The sequence below is a fragment of the Pithys albifrons genome, chromosome 2 (genome assembly GCF_047495875.1).
Source record: "Pithys albifrons albifrons isolate INPA30051 chromosome 2, PitAlb_v1, whole genome shotgun sequence".
Lineage (NCBI taxonomy): Eukaryota > Metazoa > Chordata > Aves > Passeriformes > Thamnophilidae > Pithys > Pithys albifrons.
Window position 1 is genome coordinate 23,295,991 of NC_092459.1, and position 25,395 is coordinate 23,321,385.

The window sequence follows — 25,395 nt, forward strand, 5'->3', positions numbered from 1 at the left end:
GTGGCAGGGAAAATGCTGACAATCAAGGAAAAGGTTTAAAAATCAGAAAACCAGAAATAAATCCCCATCTGGGGGTCTAGCTGTAAGGCTGTGGATCTTGCAGCATATTCATGTATTTATTTGAGAGAACGTTCATATTAGTTACTTAAAGGAAGCTCTAGAAAGAAGATAGGGCAATTACAGTGTTGTGTGCCACTGGCTACAACTTACTTGTGATATACAATGGGATTTCAAAAGCAATTGCAGCAGATTGCAGGCTAAGTTTTATACACAACTCATGTCTCCAAGCACTTTTTTCGTGGGGTATAAAATCTGCTCAGTGGGGAGGAGATACTTAAAATCACTGCTGGATGAACAGAGGGACCCTCATCTCATAATCTTCCCAGGGTCCAGATCTCTGCCTATGTGTCGCCTTTGCAATACAAGTAACTTCAACAACCATTTCTTCTGACATACTGAACTGGAAAACTGGGATTCAGAGGCAAAGTCTGGCATTTCCTTCTTGCTTTCATCTCCAAAACCATTTCAGTAATACTGTAGTTTTCCAAAATACTGCAAGCTTCCTACACCATGGTCTAGTTGAAATCTATGCATAACTTAAGCTTTGCAACTACTTGTCTCTATATACAGTAGCCTCACAGGTCTGAAAGGCTGCTCTAGTCATGACAAGTGCACTGGACATTTGGTTAACAGATTGGACCTAAAAAGAACTGTCTGCCCCACAGTTACAGTAAAATAATTTTTGCCATCTCTTGCCCACAGACACACATGTATAAATGCATACTTGTGCTTTATGACATGATATTCATAAATGTACAGGATAGCATCATTAAATGGACTATTTAAATGCTCACTGGTGTCAATGAGTCACTAAGAGTCTTCCTCTTTCATGTATGTTTTATAGCATTTTCTATTGTTGATTACATGTTTGTGTTACAAAACTACTCCATATTTCTAACAGTTACAGAATAGTCAGAGATAAAGACAGCATTAAAACGTTACACTTACGAGCAGTCCAGTCATTAAAGAAGAGTATTTTTGGAATTACCTTGTGATTGTCAATCAGGTTCATCACTAAATCAATGTCTCCATGTACTGGCTGATCTTCTGCTAGTTGAGGTTCAATTTTGTATAACCAGTCAATGAGAGCTTGCAGAGCATCAGTAAACTGTCCAGAAAATAACAGGGCCTCCTCCAGTTTATTTTGTCTGGGAAAAAAAGAAAAAGAACACACACACAAAACAATCATATACACACTTTAAGAAAACATTTTCAGCACAAACCAACAGAATCATAAAATTGTTATGGTTGGGAAAGACCGGTATAACCATCGAGTCCATCATTAACCCAGAACTATTATGTTCACTACTAAACCATGACCCCATGTGCCACACCCACATGTCTTTTGAACACTTTCAAGGATAGTGACTCAACCACTTCCCCAGGCAGTCTGTTTCAATGCCTTACAACCCTTACAGTGAAGAATTTTTCCTAATATCCAATGTAAAACTCACTTGGCACAATTTGAGTCCATTTCCTCTCACCCTGTCATTATTTACAGGCAGTTATAGAGAATAGTAAGGTCCTTCTTCAGCCTTCATTTCCCCAAGCTAAACAACTCCAGCTCCCTCAGCCACTCTTCATCAGACTCTTCACCAGCTTCATTGCCCTTTTCTGGACACACTCCAGCAACTCAATGTCTTTCCAGTAGCAAGGGACGCAGAATCGGACACAGCACGCAAGGTGTGGCCTGACCAGTGCCAAGTACAGGGGGACAATCACTGCCCTGGCCCTGCTGCCCACACTATTGCTGATGGAGGCCAGGATGCCACTGGCCTTGTTGGCCATATGGATATAGTGCTCGTTCATGTTCAGCCAGCTGTCAACCAGCACCTCCAGAGAACTCCAAGTCAGTTTCCCTTTTTTAAAGGACTCTTCCTTCCCCTTCCTCATCCCACCCTTCTTCCATAGCATCAGGAAAGTATTTTACTGTTTTGGTACCCTTAATTATCAAACAAGCTAGCCATTCTGCTTTCACTTTTACACAACAAAAACCAAAACAGAAGTCAAAAGAATTCCCCTAGGCATTTTTCTTATGTGATGAATAATTTTGAGTTTTCATTTACCTTTCCACTGACTTTCCACAAATTGTATCCCACTTATCCCTTAGTTCACTCAGCATATCATCAAGTTTCAAATTGTCATCAGCCAAGGTGGTTTTCTCTTTCAAGGAACGTCCAGTTCTATTTGTAGTATCATACACAGAATGTTTGGCACCAAGAGATTTCTGGAATTCCTACATATATGGAAGGAAAAGAAAATACCCATATATCATTAACTGCTTACAGGCCATCATTTGCAACATTATTATTTGCAATATTAATTGTAAATGTTGCTGCAAGAATATTTTAAACTTACTGCAAAATTTCTATGCTAGTGCCACAGCACACCTGAAATCATATGGGACAGACCCCTGTCTTTTGTCCTTCTCTGGGAACGTTGGTTTGCACCTACTGGAATACCTTCTGCAAAATTCCTCCTTCAGTGAGGCCAATGATTCCTGTCCTACCATAATATTCCCAAATTTCAGCAAGGGGCTGCCTGGTAGTCAGAAGAATGAAAGAATTGCTACTTTGGGAGCCATTCACTGAGCATTCTTCACACTGCATTCTTACAAACTAAGAATTCAAGTCACTTGTAGAGCTCACCAAGAGCTACAAAGGTTATTCTGGTTTAGCTCAACAGGGGCAAGTTGTGAAGCCTACAACCACAAGCCTTTAACTCTCCTAAGATTGAAACATACTATAGTAGGGAACAACTGTATGCCAAAAGTGTAGATCCAGGCACAAGACGCAGTCAGGTGACAGCCCCATAACTTAGTTTGTACTAGAAATCAAAACCACCAGCAGGTTTCTGTGCCCAGAGACTTTGGACGACAGTGACACAGCAGTTGCATCTGCCTGCCAGCTCTGAGAGCTCCTTCTGCACAGACTTTTTGGAAGCTTTCCAAAGGCACAGAGCACACAGAAACACAGTTCATCTAGTATCACAGAGGAATTAACCAACTGAAAGAGTAAATAATTAAACAAAGGAACGCTTCCAAAAGACACCACTGGCCCAACACAGCAACTTTGAAATAGCAGCAATGCTTGAAATGTTGTATTTCACACTTTCATGAACCACTAGCAGGAAATCAGTTTAAAAAATAATAAATCAGAAGTGTACTTTAGGAAACTCTTATATATAGAGAAACAAGTGTTGATTTGTTTCTTTGTGTTTGTTACTAAAAAAAAGCAACATTTGCTTTGTAATTTATTATTTTCTTAGTCCTTTCATTTTGCTCATATAAAACAAGGAAACAAACTTTAAGAAAGAATATAATTGTCAAGTTAGCACTACAATAAAAACAAATAAAATATTCAAAATAATCAGCTTTTTATAAAAGTTCCTTCAATACAAACAATATGTCTATGCTTCTTTTATTTGACAGAGTTTGTTAACTACTTAACATGACATGCACAGTGTTGCTAGGTTTGCGCAAGGAAATACAATTATACAGCTGCCAGAGAAGGATCCTACAGAAAACACAGAATTAAAGTGAGCAAAGGGTTGCAGTTCATTCCTTGAGAGAATACACCAGATCTACTTTCATTTGATTTCACAGAAATGTAACTGAAAGTAGATTTTGGTTTAAGCTGCTAGAGGCAGACAAGTACGAAGATTTTGTTCATCTAGCTATCTTCCTTCTAAGGAAGATGGGCACATACAGATAAACTTAGACAGGTTCTTATAAATGTACTGTAAGGACCACTCAGCATTAGCACAGGAATGGATTGGGTGACCTAGTATGGGTTTTTCCATTCCTGACTCCTAAAAATGAAAAAAAAAGTTCTGATAAACAGACCATGAATAACCCCCAAAAGTCCCTGGCAACACACTAGATATGAGTGAGAGAGAAAACGTATTATCTTGGCTTTTCTTTTTCAGGGAATTTTTTTTTTGGCAGTAACAACTGGCAAAAAGCATGTCCAAATTACTGCTTACAGCATGCATTCAATTCGGATAGCAAAATCCTTAACTAAATGGAGTAAGGAAACCTTCAAGGCTGGACAGAAAAGACAAAGACAGACACAGGGTATATGTGGGAGTGGAAGGAAAAGACTCAAAATACTAGGAAGGACGTTGCAGTTCTGGGAGGTTTGACAACTCATTAAAAAACAATTGAGTTGATTTCTTGAGGGGGTGGTGTTTGAAGTTTAAAGTCACAAAGTTCACAGAACTCCCTCCCTCACACACATTCACCTTTTTCCTCCAGTTCATCAGTTTCAATCCTTATGTCCCTCTACCACATTTCATCTCAATCCTTAATGAGACTTGAACAACTCAAGCAGCAATGCACTGAAGGCATTTTGTATGAAAGAAGTTGGAGAAAAGATATCAGTGACAGAAATGATGAGTCTGCCAATACATGTGAGGAAGCTTGGGTTCATAAAACACACTGCTGTAGGTACAAAGTAACTATCAAGTTTTTCAAGTTTAGTATTTCTGAAGAGGAGAGGAGAATGCAGGGTAAAGAGTCCTGAAAGGACCTTAAAGTAAAGTCACAGTGTTGACCATACTTGTGAGGAGTTTGTATATATAATGAAAAGAGAGGAATTAAAGGATTAGAAGATCAATAGAATCAGAGGAGACAAGAAAGACTGTTCTAACAGCAAGATTCCCCCCTGCCAGTTCCCTTCACCAACTTCAGATTCTGAAAAAGCAGCAATCCCAAAACAAACTGCAATTGTAGAGTCAGCATAACAGAATGTTAACGTGGGTTTTATCTGAAAGTTTTAACAGCAAACACAGGTAAAACTATTTTTGCTTGACCAACAGCTCTTTCCTGCAGACTGACGTAGTAACCAATCATTAATACACATGACGAAAACTGCTGGAGGTAAAAGCAGCGACCAGAAGCTACAATGAAAAGAAAAAATTAGATATGCAAACTCTTGGGGATACTGTGCAGAATGAAAATCAGGAGTAAATAGAGAACAAAAATTGACATAAAAAGTACGTATGTGCCAAGATATGGAAAAATAAAAAATTTGCTTTTAATTCTCTGTCTGTGATGAAACTGCTCCATGAGAAATCTTAAGACACAATCATATCTCTGAGGATTCTACTACTCACCCACTTGACCCTCAATAGTATGTTATTCTAGGCATTTTACAGAAGTAAAAATGAAGTGAAGACTACTTCTGTCTTGTCTTTGCTCTGTGTCTGATGAAATTACAGAGCTTTTACATTATGATGACATGTTTGAAAAGCCAGGTGAATGAGGGAGACTTTGACATCTTCATTCACAACAGTTGAGTTTGTGAAAAGCTGGTTTCAGGACTTTGAATCCCATGAAAAGAAATAGTCTATTGCAGTGAGGCCACAAATATACTTTCTTTGCTAATTGATCAGTACAAGGTTGATAGACTTACCTACATTTCACTGGGCACTTTGCATTTCATGACTCACCTTATGCTGTGCAAGCTGCATTTTTATTTTATCAGGGTCATTTGCAATTTCAAGATCTGAGTCCAGAGACTTCTCTGACTCTTCCAGCCATTCCATAAGTTTGTGCCAGGCTTCATGGAACTAAAGAAAAGTGAGATGTGCATGAATTTTGAAGTTCACTGGTTCACAAAATTATCTAAAAGCATTAAACTCCAATAAAGACTTTGACAAGATTTGATGTGTTTTTTCTCCCTGGTGTCTTGAACAGAACCAGTCCAACCATGTTCCTGCTGTATTTAGCCTTCTTTCTCCCAAGTGAATTAGAAATCTTTAATGTACATGATGTGCACACATAGTATGCATCTGTCAGAGACTTATTGGTAGCATCTGTTGATGTGTTGGTCATTTAGATTTCTACATTTTTATTAATGGATAGTAAATACAGAAAGAATCGGGATTAGCTATTGTTTGTATGGGACGATAGAAGTAAATCACTGGGGAAACCTTCCATCTGGATGACTGCCCAAGATTTTCCCTGTAATGCTCCTGAATGCTCTCATTATATCAAATGCTATCTTGACAGGCTAGGAACAGATTTTTTTATCTTCCTTCCTATTTTCACAAAAGGAGCACTTCAGGGAAGGAAGCAGGGAAAAACTAAAGATTCAACCAGTTTTCAAAGTGGCATCCCTTTGGGTTTTGATTTTTCTGAATTGGTTGTTTCCCTCTGATTTGAAAATTGTTCTTGTCTGGGTTGCCTGGGCCTGAAAGCACAAGAAACTAGCTCAGAAGCCTCTCAAGGCTCCTGGACTCCATTGTTCAGGGCTGTTGATCAAGCCTTGACACCAGCAGCCTTCACTATTCCTTCCATACTCTACACAGACAGTTATCATCTTAATAACACTGTATTCGGCTTTGTAAATGGATATTGAGACAAAATCCATCTCACTGCAGCAGTGCTGTGTGCATGAATGCACAAGAGAAACTTCCTGAAAATAAGTAACACGTGATTGGCTTAAGGGCTAATTTATTGCTCAGAGAACTTCTTGTTCTGTGAGGTGAGTGATGGCAGCAGTGAACATGGGAACATAGTTTGGCTGTGAACATCACCAAATCTTGAATGATCATGTTCACTTGAATAAAAAGAAGCTAGAACTTCCTATTGACATTTAAAAAGATTACATTCCTCTCACACATTTTGCATCTTATCATTCATGATACTCAGTGAGGGAAACATATACTTAAGGAAAAAATATGAATGTTCCCCAGTGAAGAAAATTGTGTAAAAAACCCCAACTCTTCAGGTTTATAAGGAAATAAATGGAGATATCTTATTACACAGAAGATATTGGTCTAGTAACTAACATAAGAGATTGAGTGATAAGTGATGAGTATTAGTCAGGGCACAACATAGACCCAAGATGAAAATACTAAGGAATATTCCCACAGATCAGTGAAAAGGGTTCATCACATTCTTAAAAATATATGGAGTTGATCGCGAAACTTCTTTTTGAGGACAGATGGCACTAATACACATCTGGAATCCATACTGTAACTTTCTTCTTTCAGACTATCCTGTACTGCAGACAATAGTCACTGCTTGGGTTGAAAATGATGCTTTAACCTCCCAAATGAAGTGCTCCATGATTGAATCACCAAAATTGCTCCACTAACTCAACACTGTCTCTTACACTAAACCCAGGCTTGCTTTGTAAGTGCTTTAAAGCACCATATTCATCAAGAATCTGGATGCAATTACAGCTAAGTTCAAAGAGCTGTGTAACAGCTGTTGTCCCATTACCTGTTTGGCTCTTTTCCTTGCATCATCCAAAGCTCTTCCCCTTTCAACTAAGCGTTGAACTACTTTTTCCCATCGGCTTTGTACACTAATCAGCAGATTCTTAATAAGGACAACGTCCTGTTTCTGGCTGAAATATTTCAAATGCGTTCCAGTTTTGTCCAGCTCTATGATCTGATCTCGATGAGAGTTCACTTCTGTGGCAAAAACCTTGGAAAAAAGGGAGAAAATTAATGAATATTGTGTTGCTGGGTAAACACTGAAAAAACCCAGCCTGATAAAAAATGATGTAGTGAGAAAGACTATAAAATGCAATTTTAAAACAAATGAAATGTTTCTCCGAGTGCCAGTATTACAGGGTTCATTTGGACATTGTTACAGTATCTCCACAGAGTGGGAGAAAAACATTACACATCTGTTTCTTTACATACCTTGTGTTCATCAATTTGAAATAAGACAGTGTCCAAGATAAGACTTGGCCGAGAAGCTGCAGTTAGAGTTTGCTCAGCTTGAGTAAGCCAATTGATGAAATCTTGCAGTGAGTTGTGGAACTCCATTGCTAAACTGAGGGCTTCTTCCAGCTTGGTCTGTAAAGACAGGTCAGATTTTAATAGCAGTTGATACTGTGCAGGGGCTTTGGCCAAAGAAGCCATTTTAGTTCAGCACTTCAGAGTAAACCATTTTAGTTAAGCATTTTAAAACACTTTTCCAACTCAAAGTTTCTGTATTTTAAAATAACAGCCTACATTTGAGCATAGTCAGGGAGATGGATAGGAAGTAACAATAAAATTATCTATGGTAGATGGATAGAAAATATAGCACCTAGCATAAAGATAAATTTTTCCACATTAGAACATATCTTCTACTTAATCCTAATGCAACATATGGATTTCTCAATTTCAATACAAAACCAGGAGAATCTCAGAAATCTAAAGTGGTAGTGCACTTGGAAGAGCCTTGAGGAGGTCATCAAATTTATTCTCTTGCACTAAACAAAGAATAAGTTTTCCTAGACCACTTTTTTTTAATAAAGCCCAATTGTCATTTTGGTTGCTTCAACTGAAAATAATTTGGGATACAGAATTTTTGTTGAGAGCCATCAGAGATTTTCAAACAATCACACTGCTGGCCTAGCTGAGCACTCCAGCCTTACAGCTTCCTGCAAGAAGGTGCTCATATTGGGTATTAATTATTTCATCACTTTTACATTGTAATTACCTTAGGAGACATCATCATTCTTACTTTAAAATGCAGCTAAGTTGTAAGTCAAATATTTGGGCTTTATATTTATTTGGGCTATACAGAGAGTTTCTCTGTTTGTCGTTATGGATATTCTCAATTGTTTAATTGAGTCAGAACAAATGGACTATATTTTGTGAAGGAATGACAGCAAAATGCAATTAATAGTAAGAAAACGTGTGTTGCATATCAGTGAAATCATGCTATTATTCTGTTAGAATAGAAGGTAGTTGCTTGAAGTAAGTGGCAAAAGGCCAAGAGTTTGGGAATTTTAGGAAAAAGGAATGAATAAAAACTAGGAAAATTTAAGCAAAAATTCTGTACTGAGAAGGAAGTAAACTTGAACAATCATTCCATCTCTCATCTCTAACATTACTGCAATAAAACCAGAAAATCCCTAGTCCCACAAAATGAGCATTAACAGTATCAGTTTATGTATTTTCATAGAACAGACTTGTGCCATTCTCACCCATCCTTCCCCCTCCAATTATGGATAATTAAACTACTGAATCTCATTTTCCCCGGTACTTTCTAAACATACCACTGAATTCTGCCTTTCTCTACAATTTGTTTTAAATATAAAAGATCAAACAAGTACGCATGCATAAAAGCACTTAGCATTAACACCCTTAGATACATGACTTATGCTTCCATTTTTATGCAAAATCACATACTTTTCTTTCACAGAGTTTTGTTTGCACAGATTCCCATTTTTCTTTTAAGTTATTTATGTCCTGCTCAACATTTGTTTCAGTAGACTCTGGGCATCTTGCAAGCATCTGCTGGCCTTTCTGCATTAGACACTTATACGTCTCTTCTTTGGCTTCAAAGGCAGCACAAAGTTCCTAAATAAACAAAGCACCAAAAAATAAGTAAGGTAGAAATTCAATACCCTTTATAAATGCAAGTATAATATTTATTCCTCCCCCAACATTTAGCAGGTATGATTAAGACTAATAAAGGAAACATATGTAATTCATAAAAAGCCAAATGAGCAAAGAAAGGGCCCAGTTCTTCAGGAAATGAGAACTTGTCTGTCAGTGTCTTCTCTGAGATCCAAAGCTTGGCAAAGAAAGTACTATGCACTTATTACACAAGAGTTGCTACAACTTTGTTGGTTTCAAGTTCATCTGTAGCCAAAACACAGAAAGTGTCAGCATTACAGAGTGTGCTGAAAGCCCAGACCTCCAAAACACACTTTCAGAAGTGGGTGGGACAACTTGGGAGGGCCGTCTTTTGTACATTGTATCTTCCTTCACTGGCTATGCATAAGCACTGAAGATCTTTCTGACATATAAAGAAAGCTGGACTACTAATTGCAACACATGTTTTACTGCTAACTATTTTACTAATGATGCTTTTTTAAACGTTTTAGAAGTAAGCTGGTAAAATCCTGGGAGCTCCTATGCATCCCTGACTCAAATGGGAATTATTTTGTAACAGACAAACCAAAAAGTATCAACAAGTTGTTGCAGACTCCCAAATGAAGAACATCTTCCAGGACACGAGGACTAAGTGGCTTGCAAATAAGAGGAAAAGAACTTTTTCCTCTGATTCCCAGAATAAGAATCCAAACCAAACACTTTCTTTGGTTTAAGAGATACTGTACGTAGGGCTTGTACTTGATCAGATAGGAGGGCAAAGCAGAAAGCAGGTTCAAAAATGAGCATAAGATTTTGACAGGACAGAAAGCTTCCTTGCTTTCTTTTCAAGGACTATGAAAAGTGGTATCACCTAGTCTGCTTCCTTCTACGCTCCCAACCTCCCTAGAATATTTCTCATTTGCATAACTCTCCAGAGCATCTTACTTTACTGCAGTACAAGAAACCCTCAGAAGTAAACACAAGTTGCACAGCACTGGTGAGACAAGGCAAGGCAGGCATGGTTCCAAACACTGGGACTGTGCTCAGTCTGAGACAAGGCTCATCACAGTGGTTAACTCTGCAGTACAGTCACGTTCTTACAAGGGCAGGAGTAATTAAAGTTATTTTAAGGAAGAAACTGAGAATAATGATTTTCAAGAAAAAGAGAGAGATGTTCTGAGCAGCACTAGGACAGAAAAAAATGCCTCTTTTTAAGCCCATTTCCTACTGATGTCCTGTAATGTCTCTACATAACTTTTGTTTTCTTGGAGTTGCCTTAGTTGAAAATGCAACCCAACTTCAACTCCATTTGTGAGCCAATTACAATTGAGGGATATTTTATTCGTATCTGTACAAACAGGCCTGCTACGCAAAAAGATATTTCATAACTTTATGTCCAAAGAGAAATAAATCAAAATATAGTGCAAAACTTCCTCCTTCAGTTTCACATCAGAAATGGTTTGTATCCCTTAGTACCAAGTTTGAATTTGGAACTTAGGATGACTAGGAGTTGACATGACAAATGGCCTCAAGTTCAGCCAAAAAAACAAAAATAAAAAATTAACATATATCTGCACATATGCATTAAGGTTTAACTAAAAGAAAATAAAGTTCTTTATTTTAAAGGTTGATAACAAGTTAATGCCTGCAGTTATATGATGCCTACCAGTATAGTAACAATCTGTTAAAATGTACACATAGAGTTAGGGAATAATTGTACATCTAGAGTGCGTATTACTGGGGACAGTCAGACTTGTTTCAACGGTAACACTACATTCAGTTTAAAGGCACTTTAACTAACTGATCTGTAAGCATTTTAAGTATATAACATTTGTATAGAAAAAAAATGTACTGAAGAAAATTCCGAAGCTTTCCATGGAATAATTTTGGGTCTTGATCCGACAAAGTCCAGGATGAAAAAAGGGAAAGAGCGCCACTAACTTTCAGGGAATCATGACAATACCCCACCCTTACAGTGGAAACCCACCCCCCCCCCAAACCAAAAAGCTCTTTTCTTCCCTTCTGTTTTTATCCTTTTAGATAAAAAGTGAAGGATAGGGAGGGGGTGTTCAAAACTACAGATTTATTTCTGTTTTGATCTAGTTTCCTGTCATAACTCATTTTAAAACTGTAAATTAGTTTCTTTCTCAATTATAGTTATTGACAAATTTTGGAGTAAAAAAAAAAAAGAGAAGGAAAAAAGGTTGGTGAGCAATGACCTTTAGAATAATTCCAAAATAAAATCTGATTTTTAATGCTATGACAATGCAGTGTTCTAATGGAAACTGTCAGGCATATTTGAGTTCAAAGACAGTTCAGTAAATAACACTGTTATATCTGAGCCAGGAGTTCAGAAGTTTAGATCATCAGGTTTGGGCTTATATCCTGGCATAATAGCATAGCATGGTTTTACATAAATGGAACACTATGAACCACCTTCCTCTGAGGCAAGAGATCAAGTTTAAGTGTCTTTTTTAAGCTCTGTGGTTCTATGGGAGTAGAGAAATGTACAGAATGTTTCTCAAAGTGAAAGGAAGGCAACAATTCAGGCATCCTGGTCAGTTTGCCTTTTCTAACTAAAGCACAGCTGCTATGACCCGGTAGCCCTTTTTAATTTTATGTTAATGATGACTTTAATGTCAGCTTTGGTTAGGTAAGGAATAAAGGATCAAGACTCTTAAGTCAAGGTTCAGTGAATGTGGGTCACTTTTAGGTTCATCTTCAAATCTTAGAAAAAGCATAAATTTAGTTATGGGGTCAGAAGGGAAAAGAATAGGAGTCACTGAAAAATCTGTAAACACCTTCTGTTTTTCTTTCCAAGAATAAGGATGCAGAAGTTACTTTATTTGTCTCAACATTATTAATGGTTCAGCTTTGGGCATGTCCCAATAGACTACTAAACTGCACTGAAAATAACAGCTTTGTTTTGAGGGCTATTAAATTTTTTTAAGATACTGAACAGACATTATGATATATAGAACATGCTCCATATTTACAAAAAACACTCTTGAAAGATAGTCCTGAAATGCAATTTGCAAAGCATTCTAATACTGATACTTACCACATGTGCATTAAGCTGCTCTCTTGCTGTCTCTGGTAAGCCTCCAACAGGTTTTGATGCCAACAGCTGACGTTCAGTGTCTGTCAGCCATTGCTGCAGATCTTCAACTTCACCATGGAAACCTTGGGCCTAAATTACACCATATCATTTTAGAGCTTACTTAAATGTTCTCCATTCTAATACTAGCTCAGATGCATAAGTACACTGGCAACAGATTCAATCAGATGCTCGTAATGATCAAAGGAAATGAATGGGGAAGAAAAAAATGAAGGAAAAAGCAAACTAAAATATAACCTAGCTCAATGTAATCTGAAGGATTAAAACAAAAATCATGGAAATCCTCAAAGCAAGCTGAATGACCAAGAGACTAAGGTTTTCCCTGAATAATCTACCTGTCCCATAATTTCACCATTTAAAAGCATGTAGACCAAAAGCTGAAGTCTTGTCTAGCAATATAAAAGACAGTGGTCAGCTGCAGAAGATACAACTGGATTTGAATTTTCTCCAAATTCAGAGGTGTCTACATTATGGTTTTGATTTAGGCCAACCTCTAATACATGTGTCTATGTATCTCATGTAAAAAGACACTTTTTTTGAGTTATCTCTACATTTGATCATATCCTGTTCACCTGGATCAAGGCACTGTCCAGCTGCTGTTTCCTTTGTTCTGTTTTTTCCAACAAGTTTTGCCAGCGCTGATTCAGGAGTTCCAACTTGCTCCGTAAATTACTTGCTTCTTCAACAGCACTTGATTCAATCAGGTCATTTCCTGCTTTTTTAACTGCTTCCACAGTAGACTGATGAGCTAAAACATCATTTTGTAGCACCTACAATCGTAACATAGCATGTATGACTGGCCATGTTGGTAAGTAACTGAATGAAGGCAAGCACGGTGACTAAACCAGCCATAGTCTGGTGATAACAGTTTAACATCAGCACAGGTATTAGCAATTAAAGCTAATAACTAAGGCCTCTTCAATCAAGAGCAGTAACAGACCATTCTGACAAAATGCTAAAGTTTATATTTACATCTTGGAAAAAATAACATTCCTTCTGAATACTTATATTTCTGAAATTATTAAAGGTTTCTAGTAGTGCTAGGGAAGAATTATTTCTTCATTTTTCTTAATTCATTACATGCTTTTCTTTAATAAGATTTTTTTGAATACTATGTGTCCACTGCACCATATAACAACCTGACTGCCTTTTTATGCATTGCTTGACTACAACTCATTTCACATTATGTCAGAATACCCCAACACTTGAGCTGTGCCAAAATCTGGGGAACAGGTGTAGTACTAACACCACATGACCTCCTCCATCTGCTTTGAAACCTGTTACCACCAACCACAGTAAAACCATAAAAGGCAAAAAGTACATTTGGGAAACAAATGTGTTTTCAGAAGGACAGAGGGGAGGAAACCCCAAACCTTTAATATAGAACAAGAAAGAACAGAAAAAGAAATAAGCAAAATGGTTGGGAAGGGAATGGTAAACCCCATCTAAGAAATTCAAGTTTATGAATGCTGTTTTCTATGGGGTCTGACTCAAACTCACCTTCCTCAAAATGCTAGCATAAGTAAAAAATAAAAAGCTAAATACAAAGGAACTGTGAACTAACCTATATAGAGCACATAATGAAACAGCAAGTCACAAGTAGTCTTTGAATACAAAATATACATCACATTTACTATAATTCTTCTAAGACTAAGCACTAGAAGATTATTTTCCTAATGGTGAAAAAAGGGATATCCACAAAAGCAGATGCATTTTTATCCCTTCCTTCCTGCTGAGCCTCACTAAGAACAAGGTCTATTCTTTCCAAAATTATTCAAGGGATGGATGTTTTTACAGGCTACCACAGGATGCACTACTGCGTGAACTTTCTAACCTATAAACTCCGTATTATGAAAAGGAAGTAGATTCATTCATGTGTTTGCTGAACAACTTCAGCACAGACATAAATGATGTCTGGATGCTTCTTCACCAGTAAAACACTTCCATTAGATAAGAATATAAAAGGTTCACAGAGCAGAACCTGGTTTTGTAATTTTATTTACTTTGTTTTAAAAGGGCCTGTTTGTAACAGTAGTCACACAGGACACGGAGATATTGTGCTCTGCTCAAATTCCAACTAACCACACAAAAGCCTTCAGAAGCTGCATAGCTGCATTAATGCAGACAATGAAAACGCCTTAATTATTAGTATATTGTCAATTTCAATCAATTCTCTTAAAATCCAAAATGATCTCTCAATACTTTTCACATCAAATGCAGGCCAAAAATTAAATGGCAGATTTAAAAGGAGAGAATTTATGAGGTTAGATTGAAATCTTCAAGCCTAAAAGGAATACATTATCATGAACAGCAGTGTCACACAAAGAGGTAGGAAAGATCTCCTGCTCCTGGGAGATATTCTTCAAAACAAAGGCATAGTGAAAACATTCTTCCATGGGCTCCAAAGTCAGTATGATGAGTAAAAATACTAAAACAAAAAATTAAACTGTTAACCCTACATTGTAAACAACAAAGAGAAAAAGATGAGAGGTTTTAGATTTTCGTACAAGCATTCCCCATGTTAGCTGGACCCAAGTGATATACAGTCTTGAAGAATTCAGAACAACAAATGACTATGTTCTGAGAAGAAAGAAAGAACCACAGATCTGCAACAGTTCTGCAGTTCATAAGATGAGGCTTAAACAAAACTAATCAAGAAGTTTATTGCTTTAGGGAGAGTAGCAGGTTCGGTAACTTCGGAGTTCCCTCAGTCAAATGAAGGTGGTTAGAGGTGGAGACTAGGGTGAGCTGCTCTGTTTAGCTAAAACCTATGTCACTTGCATGGCATAACCAAGAAAGGAATGTCAAGGAGTAAGAGGAAAGATATTTATACTAAGCCTGTATTTCAGCTGTAATTCACATCTTGAAAATCCATGCAGAGAATTATTTATCAAGTGTGAAGTTTTACTAAAAGACTAATTCCTAAGATAAATATCAAAAGAACATTTCAGTTAATATTCATTATAATTACATACATGATGTTTGGCAAGTTCGATTTCAATAGCCTTGGGGTCTCCACCCACGGGTTTCTGTTCATTCAGCAAGTCTTCTGTATGCGTCAGCCATGCCAGTAACTCATCCAGGGCATGCTGGAACTGCCCCAAAGCTAACAAGGCACCTTCCAGCTTATGCTATAGTAAAAATAAAATTAACAATAAAATAGTTTCACAATGCTATTGAATTGGCTTATATTACCATTAGTCACCATAATCCAGAGCAGAGCCCATGCATACAACAGCATAAAAAACAGGGAGAAATAGTTATCCAGCACAAGCAACTGCTTTATAGTTAAAGTCAAGCTGGCAATTCCCCTGTAAAGCCTTACATTCCAGGCTTAAATTCCTGACCTTGGAAGAAGCCATGAAACCAGGGCAGAGTTAAGTTTGAAGGTTCTCTCACCAGATATGTCAGTGGGTTTTCATTACTAAAACTTAATATCAATATAAATGCAATTTGGTGCATGATCCTTTTAAAACCTTTTCTTTGTCATGAATTATTCAGAAAAAAATAATACACTTCAAAGCACTGCATCTTTAAATCTCTCAGTTTGATAATATATGAAAAGAACACTGAAATAGTTTAATATTAATTTGTTGAAGTTTTTCCCAAGTTCTCAGTTCAGCAGCTATTACTACTTTTGCACATATAAACATGTCCTCAATGGCTACTTAAGATGTCATCAAATAACCAAATGAAATGAATTATTCATTTGGGTACTGCTGATAGAAAGTTTAAAAAGGGGTTTAAAATAAACATAAAAAACCCTCAATGAATTGTAAAATTAAAATTCTATTAAATACAGTTCTGTAATTTCCAAATTAAAAGGAATGTGTAAATTAATATAAACATTATATATAACAAAAAGCTTTTTTTAAAAATGTAAGTCATTAATGAAGTCCCCACCTCCAAGCTTATTTACCTGTCTACTTATAATTTTTTCCTCTAGGCTGTCCCACAATATTTTGAGCTCTGAGAGAGGGTCTTGAACAGTGTGCTTGTCACTCTCCTGTGTTGCCTTCTTCAGCAATAGTTCTGCCTGATGGTTTAGTCTTTCCATTTCTATCTGCTGCTGATAAGCTTCTGTTTTAAATTGCTATGGTAAACAGAAAAAGCATACAAATAAACATATCGCAAGTAATTCTGTGATTCTACGTTCTAGCTCTTGTGGTTATAATAGTATAACGCTTTAAACTTCAAATGGATTTATTCTTCAAAAGACCTGAAAGCAAATTTCCTTTAGTAAAACATGCAACTTGTGCAGCAGTCTAAATACAACCTGCATACATATGTTCTTCTGAACCATGTAAGGTTATGATTCCTTTGAAGTTACACCATAAAATAGATAAAACAACCTGCTCACAGGTGAAAAAACTACAAGTGACCAACAAAACCAAGAACATTCTCTGATCATTATACATCCCTGCTTTTTAAATATTGCATAACAGCCTACCAATGTCAGGAGCATGTTCAGTTACAGATCCAGATTCATGCAAACAGGTTAGCCTGAATTTTTTATTTTCACCGTACTCATGTATTGGGAATGTCACGACCTGTGTGAGCATTTAGATAAAGCCCACAGTGGCAGAAGCAAAGCTTTGGAGCATTCTCTCAGAGCCTCAAAGAAACTGTTCATGTTAGAAACCAGAAAACATAAAGGTCATAGCAAAAGAACCCTGTACATAATAACCTTATAGCTTTGGAAAGAGAATGACTGGTACTACAAGTATTTTTGGGCTATAAGAATGTATTAAAAAGTAAAATGTAATCTCACCAAAATTTGGTATAGATTTTAAAATGAAGCACATTTTAAATTTTAAATTTTGCAATTAAATATTTGGAAATTTTCATATAGATTCTTTCTTACCAGAAACTGGAAGTGAAAATTGCTTTGCACTCAAAAAATACTAAACAACACAGAAAAATGGAGACAGATGGAAATAGAAAATAAATAAATTGCAGTTCATACCTTAAGTTCCTCAGTTTGCTGCTTCACTGTCTCCAGATCTGTTCCAACTGGGGACATGGATGCTAACTTGCTGCCAGCAATGTCTACCCAGTCAAATAATGCCTTAAAAACATAGTAGGAAATTCAAGTGTGAACAGAGAAATACAGTCATGTTTGTAAATTGTATTAAATAAAATGTAAGAACTTTTTTTTGCATTCCAGAGAAAATATTGCTGTGCTCTTCAAAAGAAAGTAACTTTCTCAGAAAAAAAAGGTTTCTTTGCAATACAATAGAACAAATTTAAGTATCCATGTAACAATTATAGGAATGTACAAGCTGCAAGATTGAGCTTCTATTAGCAGCAACGTTCTGCCAGAAGTATTGATGCTGAGTAGCACTTCATGTGTAAAATCTGCATTTTTATGAATACTGTGAAAGGTAAATACAAGACAAACTCTGTTCTACAGTTGTTTGGACTGAAAATGGAAGGTGGGTAGATAACATATCTTAAATGAGGATTACAAGCAAACCTCTTTTGAAGAATGTTATTTGTGTAAGGAACGTAGAACTTTCCATTCCGTACATATCAGGTAGTGAAGGACCTTAACTGAGCTAGAATGAATCTTCATAGGATAATGCAGTTATGACTTTAAAACAATAACTGAAGTCTCCCCAGTTCTGATGCTTTGTGGGTATTTCTTTTGCTTCTGATCCAGTGCAGAACCTCAAGAATACTTTATACCGATTAAGAACAGCTACATCAGTCTGGGTAATTGCACAGGATAGAAAACACCTCTGCTAGGCCTTTTTCCTCCTGCCCGTTATGTGTGGAGATATCATTATGGCGAAAGGCTTAGGACAACTTCTTGGACTTGCCCACTGCTACGCAGCTCCCTAAGAAAAGAAGTATCCCCAACATGCTCTACAGGATGAGGCAGCTGCAGTTAACAGTCTGTCCATGATACTTTTCATATTGTCTTGAAATGAGTGGAAGAAGGCACTTAAATTCAGTTCTTTCACTAAGCTTCTAGGATGTACAATGTGCATCCATGGGAAAAAGAAAGCACTTAAGCTAATGGCAATATTCCTAATTGTCTAGTCCAACTCTGCACAGTATGAACATGGGAGAATTCGGAGAAAAATACTAAGTGAGGGTGCACTGCAAAACAGGCACATTGCATTATTATTAGGAGTGTTCTGCAGCTTGACCTTCACCAAATACAGAAGTAACTGCCCTCAGTGTCATGTGAAATTCTAATTTTAAAGATTTAATGAATCAAAAAAGATAGAAATGCCACCGAGCCAAAAAGACCCCCAAAAAACCAAACCAACAAACAAACAAAAAAACAACAGCACATAAAGAAAAAAGATCAGGGGATCAAAGAATAGTCTGGGTTGGTAGAGAAGACCTTTAAAGGTCATCTAGTCCAACTCTCATTGTGATTTTTTTTAAAGTTGATCAGTTGTAGGAAGTACAATGTACAATATATCTTAAAAAAACTAAAAAACTGCTGGAAAATTTACCTACAGGTTTAAAAAGGATCTAAAGATTTAAAATCATCTTCTAAAGTATTGTTACAGGATAAATTACACTTAGAATGAGTAGAATGGTCCAGCAACATTATGTTAATAATATTTTTTCCTTAAAACATACAAAGAAATATTTGATTTATTGAAAAGGTGGAATAAAATTCACGTTCTTTAACTGTCCTCCACTCTAAAAAAATTGCAGTAAGAAAATATATGGACCTATAATCCATTCCTTTCAGATCACAAAGACGTGTCACAACTTCAGCTTACCTAGCATGTGAAGCACTGGCTACCACAAGAAAATGTGAGCAGTATTGCTATGAATGTGTGGTGTCAAAAAACCTCTGCCCTTACCAATAAACAACGAGACATTAATTTTTAATTTAAACACAGTGCAATATTTGGACATGAAGAAAACAGACATGAAGAAAACAACCCGATAGATTTATTCTTTAATGCAACCCCCCCACCCCCAACAGCTAATCCCAACCAATCTTGGGAAAAAATACCTGTCTACCAAAGAAAATAGTCACTACAATCAGAGAGATACGTTACTACTTGTTACCTACCTAATCACATGTCACTTTTTACTACAACCACATTAAATCCTATTGACTCAAGGCTGGATTAGGTAGATCCCATCATCTTACCTGCAGTCCATCTTGGTATTGAACAGCTGCCTGCATAGCTTCAGCAAGCTTATCCACCCGTTCTTTCCATGTTTTGTTTAGGGCATCCCAGGCAGAATTCAGCTGCAAGTAAGTGCAATTTACTCCACTGGACAATGGAATTTTACCACTGTATAATATGCATTTATTCACTGATCAATAACACCAATAAACTAAGCATGAATAGTTCACATTCATTCCATATTAACACTCTTGTTCTCCCTATCACTGCATAACTAGTTTTCTTCAGAATTCACTAGTGGTTTTGGATTACAAAAGCTGTAATCTTCAATGCAGACTGAATATTTTTATTAATATAGGAATTAAGAGACAAAATACTACTAAATCATTTGAAGTTGCATCACTATAATAAAAGTAGCTTAAAGAATCATACCTTGCTGGACATCAGAGAAATTAAAAGTATTTTGTAGTTATCCAAACATGATTGCCTCTGTTAAGATGTCTCACTGGGTATAAACCAGATACATCTGAAATTTATTCTAGCATTACTTTTGCAAAAAGTAGTCATCTACCATATTAACTGGTGTGCATTTAAAACAAAACAAAATTGTCTTTTACAAAAATTTGAAGCTATAAATCAATTAAATAAAACAGTCTGTACATTCTAATCTAATCTAAAATTCATTTATCCAAAAGACAAACCTAACTTTACCATAAGGGCTTAAAGGGTGTCTCGCTTTTGCCATAAAATTTTTATTTTCAAAATTTGTTGGGGGTTTGGGGAATATACCAATTTCAGCTGAACAAGCATCTCACATAATAGACTTAAGCATCTGCATTTCTCATACCTCATCTATACTCTTGTTGACAATAGGTTTGTCAGGCTCTCCACAAGCAGCTCTAAGTTCAGAGCCAAGGCTCACAACAGTTTCTAGTTCTTCTTGTAGTCCATCAATTTCTTCTTTAGCAGCCTTCAAAGAGGAAAAAATCCAGCAGTGCCAATATGAAATTTAATAATCTATGGACAACTCTCTTTCAAGATAGAACACAGCAGGATTCCACCTTTGTTTTCTTTCAGGTCACTAGGACCTACAGTCGGATGCTTAAAATGCAAGTTTCCCTTTGCAGTGTCAGAGTGAACTCAGCTGACATCAGTCTAAATTGTAACAATGGCTTGTGGTATCATTTTGCATGAGATGGCAAAAATAAACAGGAAGTTTTAAATTAGATTTCTTTAATCAGAATGTCTTCTTTGTCAGAGGTTATCATTCAACCTTTAAATCTTTAACTATCATCATAAATAATTACAGGCTTAGAGGATAATTCATAGAGCATAATACATTTGTACTCCTTTCATTTAGATGTTACATATTACTCAAGGAATCTAAAGTATGTATAACTTTTAAAAGTCTCAGTGAGATGGTTATTATATACATGTTTATAAACAAATAAGGAAATATAATAACAAGCACATGTTATATACTCATTGCAATTAAGCACTGATATATGTAATTTTCTGTAGACTCTTGAGACATCATTATTGTAAATTTCTACACAATTACCCCTCTTGGTCTTTAAAAAATAATAAATTCTCCTGCAGTATTTCATAGTAATTGTGTTTTTCCTCTGCATACCATAAATAAAGTACTTCAAATCAACAAATTACTTTCTACTGACCTCTGCAGCTTCTTGTTGTTGCTTGACTACAGATGGGTCAACTCCAGGTCCCTCCAGTTCTCGAATGAAGTCCTGAGTATCTTTAATAGTAGCTACAAGAGCCATATGATCACACCAAAACTTTTCAGCTAGTTCCATTACATCCAACAGTTTGGCCTCCCTTTCCTCAGTCAAGGTCTGGATGTCTTCCCAAATTAGGACCATTTGGTCCAGTTTATCTTGAACAGCTAAACAACAAAGGAACTAGATTACTACCCTGGCAAACAATTCTTGGTCATAAATCTCTCTACAGCTCTACAGCAGAAACATATGTGTACATTTTAAAATTTAGACTCTAATATGGTTTCTTTATAGAATTCCTTATAATGTTGGGTGGAAACACACACCGTGGCCTTTAAAAATAAAACACAGGCCACATCCACAATTAATTTTTGCAAATAAATGCTTTGCTTTTATAAATCTTAAGCAGCCTCTCCGAGAGAACACAGTCCTCAGACTAGTGGTCATTAGAAATGCAGAATTTTGCATGCTGCAGCTTACTGAATTTCCACTACATGAAAGTTTCCTCAGTCTACTACCTTTAGCAGATATATCCTTATCAGTGCCTTCTGAGCGAGCAATCATTTCCTCCCCTCTCTGTTTAAGTGTCTCATACACTGGCTGAAGTTTTTCCAAATCCACAGACACATTCTTATTTTCACTGATTTGCTCTTTAATCTTCTCAACCTCTGCTGAGATTGAAGGTGGCTGCCTCAGACGTTCAACTATCCGTTTCAGACTCTCAAGAGTTGGATCTATCTTGTCATGAAACTGGGAGGGTGGTAAAGAACAGAAAGAAGTTAAAGAGAAATTAGAAAAAAAAAAACAACAACAACCAAAAACTAACCAACCAAAACAAACTGAAAAATGGCATACAAAATTCTCTTGGAAAAAGGTAGTTTAACATCTCTATCAAACATACCTATGTACAACTTGCAATACCCCCCTCCTAGCTCTTTCAATATCTAAATTACAACAATGACCGCGCAAAATGGTACCTCCTCTCAAAATCAAGAATTTTACTATCAAGTTTGCATTTGGTCTTGAGACATTCCCTCTGAAGGTACTAAATGTATGGCAGAACCTACTTGCATTTAGTTCTGTGTAATTCATAAAGTAGTTGGTAGCTTATTTGAGGGAAAAATGGCTTTCTGATTTAATCATTTTAGGAAGATATTTTATCATCATCATGGCTAGGCTTCATGAACGAAGACTTGGGAAGGGCTCTACCCCTACTGTTACCTTACTATTAAATACATACATTTTCCTTTTAGGACCAACATACCGATACACAACCACGGATTAAGGCTTGATAAGTAAGGTCATTCAAAAAGACATTTCTTAGTGGCCAGGTGGTGCTTGCTCTTGCTTGCTCAAATAAAGGTATTTACTTTCTGCAACTAAAAGTACACAACGGTGTATATACTATATTCATACATGTTTGACTGAGCCCAGGTAGCTGCTCAGAACCTCAATTACAGCTGTGTTAACATGGTTTATCCTTTGGCATAGGTCCAAAGCTAGCCTTTCCTATATGCTTTTGGATTCATAGAGATTCCTAAAAATCTCTCAACATCATTTCCCTTTCAACTTAAAGAAATCAATAAATTGTGGGTGCATCTAATGATCCTCCAGGACCTATAAAAAGCACTCCTGACAACACCTGGGAAAGATGACACAAAGAGCACAGTAAAACAAGATTATCTTATGGGAACAAATAGCTACATCCTTTCTATTCAAAGGAACTTAGGCAATATAAATATAATTATTTTTTCCCACCATACAACCCACTTCAACTCAGACTCTGTGACTAATGTTAGGGGACTCAGTGTTTTTGTTAGAAGTGTGAATGTCATATAAACCAGCAAAATGTGTTATGAAAGATAAGTAGCTTTCCCACATTCAAGACTTCTGAAAAACAGATTGTGGCAATAAAGCCTTACAAAAACGATAAAAGCTGAAACTAAATTGGCAACATTCAGGTCTAATTTTAGGACACGTATTACATACTAAGTTGTCAGTGCATTCAGTGGGCCTTCTTGTACTCAGCCTCAATGAATGAGACAAAGTGTTTTAGGACTTAAAAGAAAATGCAAGTCATGACAACCTCTCATTTTAGCTCCATACGTTATGCCCTTCCTTTGATACATTATGCAATTTAATACAATGTAAAACCTAAAGAGTTAAGTAATTAATCTTCAAGAAATGTCTAGACAAACACTGATACAGACATCATAGTACAGAGCTGTGAGAATATGTATTTATGTATCTTAATAAAAAAAGATTATATATAATTACATTCTGTGGGCATTACAATGTTTTGCTTTGCCTTCTGCACATACATTTAGATATATAAAATGAACCTTAAAGTACTGCATAAATAATTATTTTCTCAACATCTCATTATATTTTAGGTGTTACCAAAGAATGCATTTCTAATTTTTGTTTTCTGTACTTAGCCAGTATAATATGTTGATGTCAATCACATACAAAACAGGGACTCGAATACTAAGTAAATATCTTGATTTTCAAATGAGCAGCTCCAAGTATGGGGACGACCAAGCATTTATGATATAGAAAAACACAGGATCTAAATAATCAGGCATCTTTCAGAGGTGTGAATAAGAAACGTGTTTAGAACCTGCACTTTCTCTCTCTCTCTCTCTCTCTATATATATATATATATGCGCAATATATATTATAATATATATTTTATATATGTACCCCTACCCTCCATCTATATATATAAAACCCCATATAATGCCTATAACTAGTTCAAAAGCAGGATGACATTCAATGTCACTTATTTGTGCCTCATGTTCTTAAACTCAATCTCTATGGGCTTGGAAAATGACATTGAGTATAATGACCTGACAAAAACTTTTTAGAATGTAGACTCACTAAGCACTTCAAGGTGAATTTCTTTATTTAGTACACCTTAACAGAATATAGTACTTAATTTCCAGTGAACAAAGGGGAATTTCCTATAAAAATACTAGTATAGAACAAAATATTTCCATTCAGGTTTTTGTATGAGTTTATGTATCAAGTTTTACCAAGTTGTTTTACTGAATTTGGGGTTGAGTAAAAGAGTTTTAGCATGGGTTTAATGACAACCCAATATTTAACAGCCGCTCCAATGTGATCACCTGATGATCCTTTATTTAGGTTCATTTCACATAAGCTAGAAGATGTTGCACTTGTGGACTTCACCTGACTTTTATGCTGATAATGTTCTGTGAAGTCTAACTTTGCTTGTAATACTTTTCCATAACAGTTTCAGCAGATGCTACATTAACTTCTTTTGGATCTGCAGTAAAGAGCAAATGCTATTACCTCTGCTAAACTACCCTCTAATTCCACTGATAACTCTGCTAACTTCAGCTGTCAATTTCTAGAAAAAAATATACTCAAATTAGCTGATCAAAAGTCACATTCATTTACAAATGAAGCATCAGCTACTAACAGACCAGTAGGAGAATACAGAAGTGAAAATAAAATCCCAAATTTTTAGACCACTTGATATTTTACTTCAAAATTAAGCAGCTATAACATTTTTCAACCGCGACAAAGTCATAATACTGATCAATGTATACAATTATAATCCATTGAGAAATAGAAAAATCAATGCCATTAGCAGTGATATGAACATTCACAGGCCATTAGGTTGAAAAATCTAGATGAAACAGGGGTTTAGTCTTGATACATACATGTAAGATGACAATGTGTATTTTTCCATTGAATGAATCCAATTATATTTTAAATTGATACCTGGGTACACTGAGAAATGGCTTCATCCAGTGCCAATGCTCGCTTTTTGACATCTTCCTTAATTTTACTGTAAAGGGTGTCAGCTGCCACATATTTCTCTTGAATAGAAAAACCTTCTCCTGGGCTCAGCTCCAGCAACTGAGGCCCAGTTTTGTTCATCTTATCTATATGAGGCTTGTGCTCAGCGATCAGCTCACGCAGTTGCTATAACAAATGAAACAACTTATCAGTTTCTTATGCTTGCACCACCACATTACAATTGTCCACACTTCCAACACATCCAGCTGGCAAGAAA

At 36.3% G+C, this 25,395-nt stretch overlaps 1 protein-coding gene across 1 annotated transcript in view; it reads right to left on the reverse strand.

The window, feature by feature from the left end:
• LOC139668697 (dystonin-like) overlaps positions 1 to 25,395 on the reverse strand; it is a 301,638-nt gene that overhangs the window by 23,446 nt on the left and 252,797 nt on the right. Inside the window, 16 exon segments of the mRNA XM_071548494.1 lie at positions 1,049 to 1,208; positions 2,127 to 2,296; positions 5,512 to 5,631; positions 7,292 to 7,498; positions 7,720 to 7,875; positions 9,202 to 9,372; positions 12,452 to 12,580; positions 13,081 to 13,278; positions 15,484 to 15,639; positions 16,428 to 16,601; positions 17,475 to 17,576; positions 19,635 to 19,736; positions 20,462 to 20,584; positions 21,291 to 21,517; positions 21,869 to 22,100; positions 25,101 to 25,304. Coding sequence (XP_071404595.1) covers positions 1,049 to 1,208; positions 2,127 to 2,296; positions 5,512 to 5,631; positions 7,292 to 7,498; positions 7,720 to 7,875; positions 9,202 to 9,372; positions 12,452 to 12,580; positions 13,081 to 13,278; positions 15,484 to 15,639; positions 16,428 to 16,601; positions 17,475 to 17,576; positions 19,635 to 19,736; positions 20,462 to 20,584; positions 21,291 to 21,517; positions 21,869 to 22,100; positions 25,101 to 25,304 — 2,631 coding nt within the window.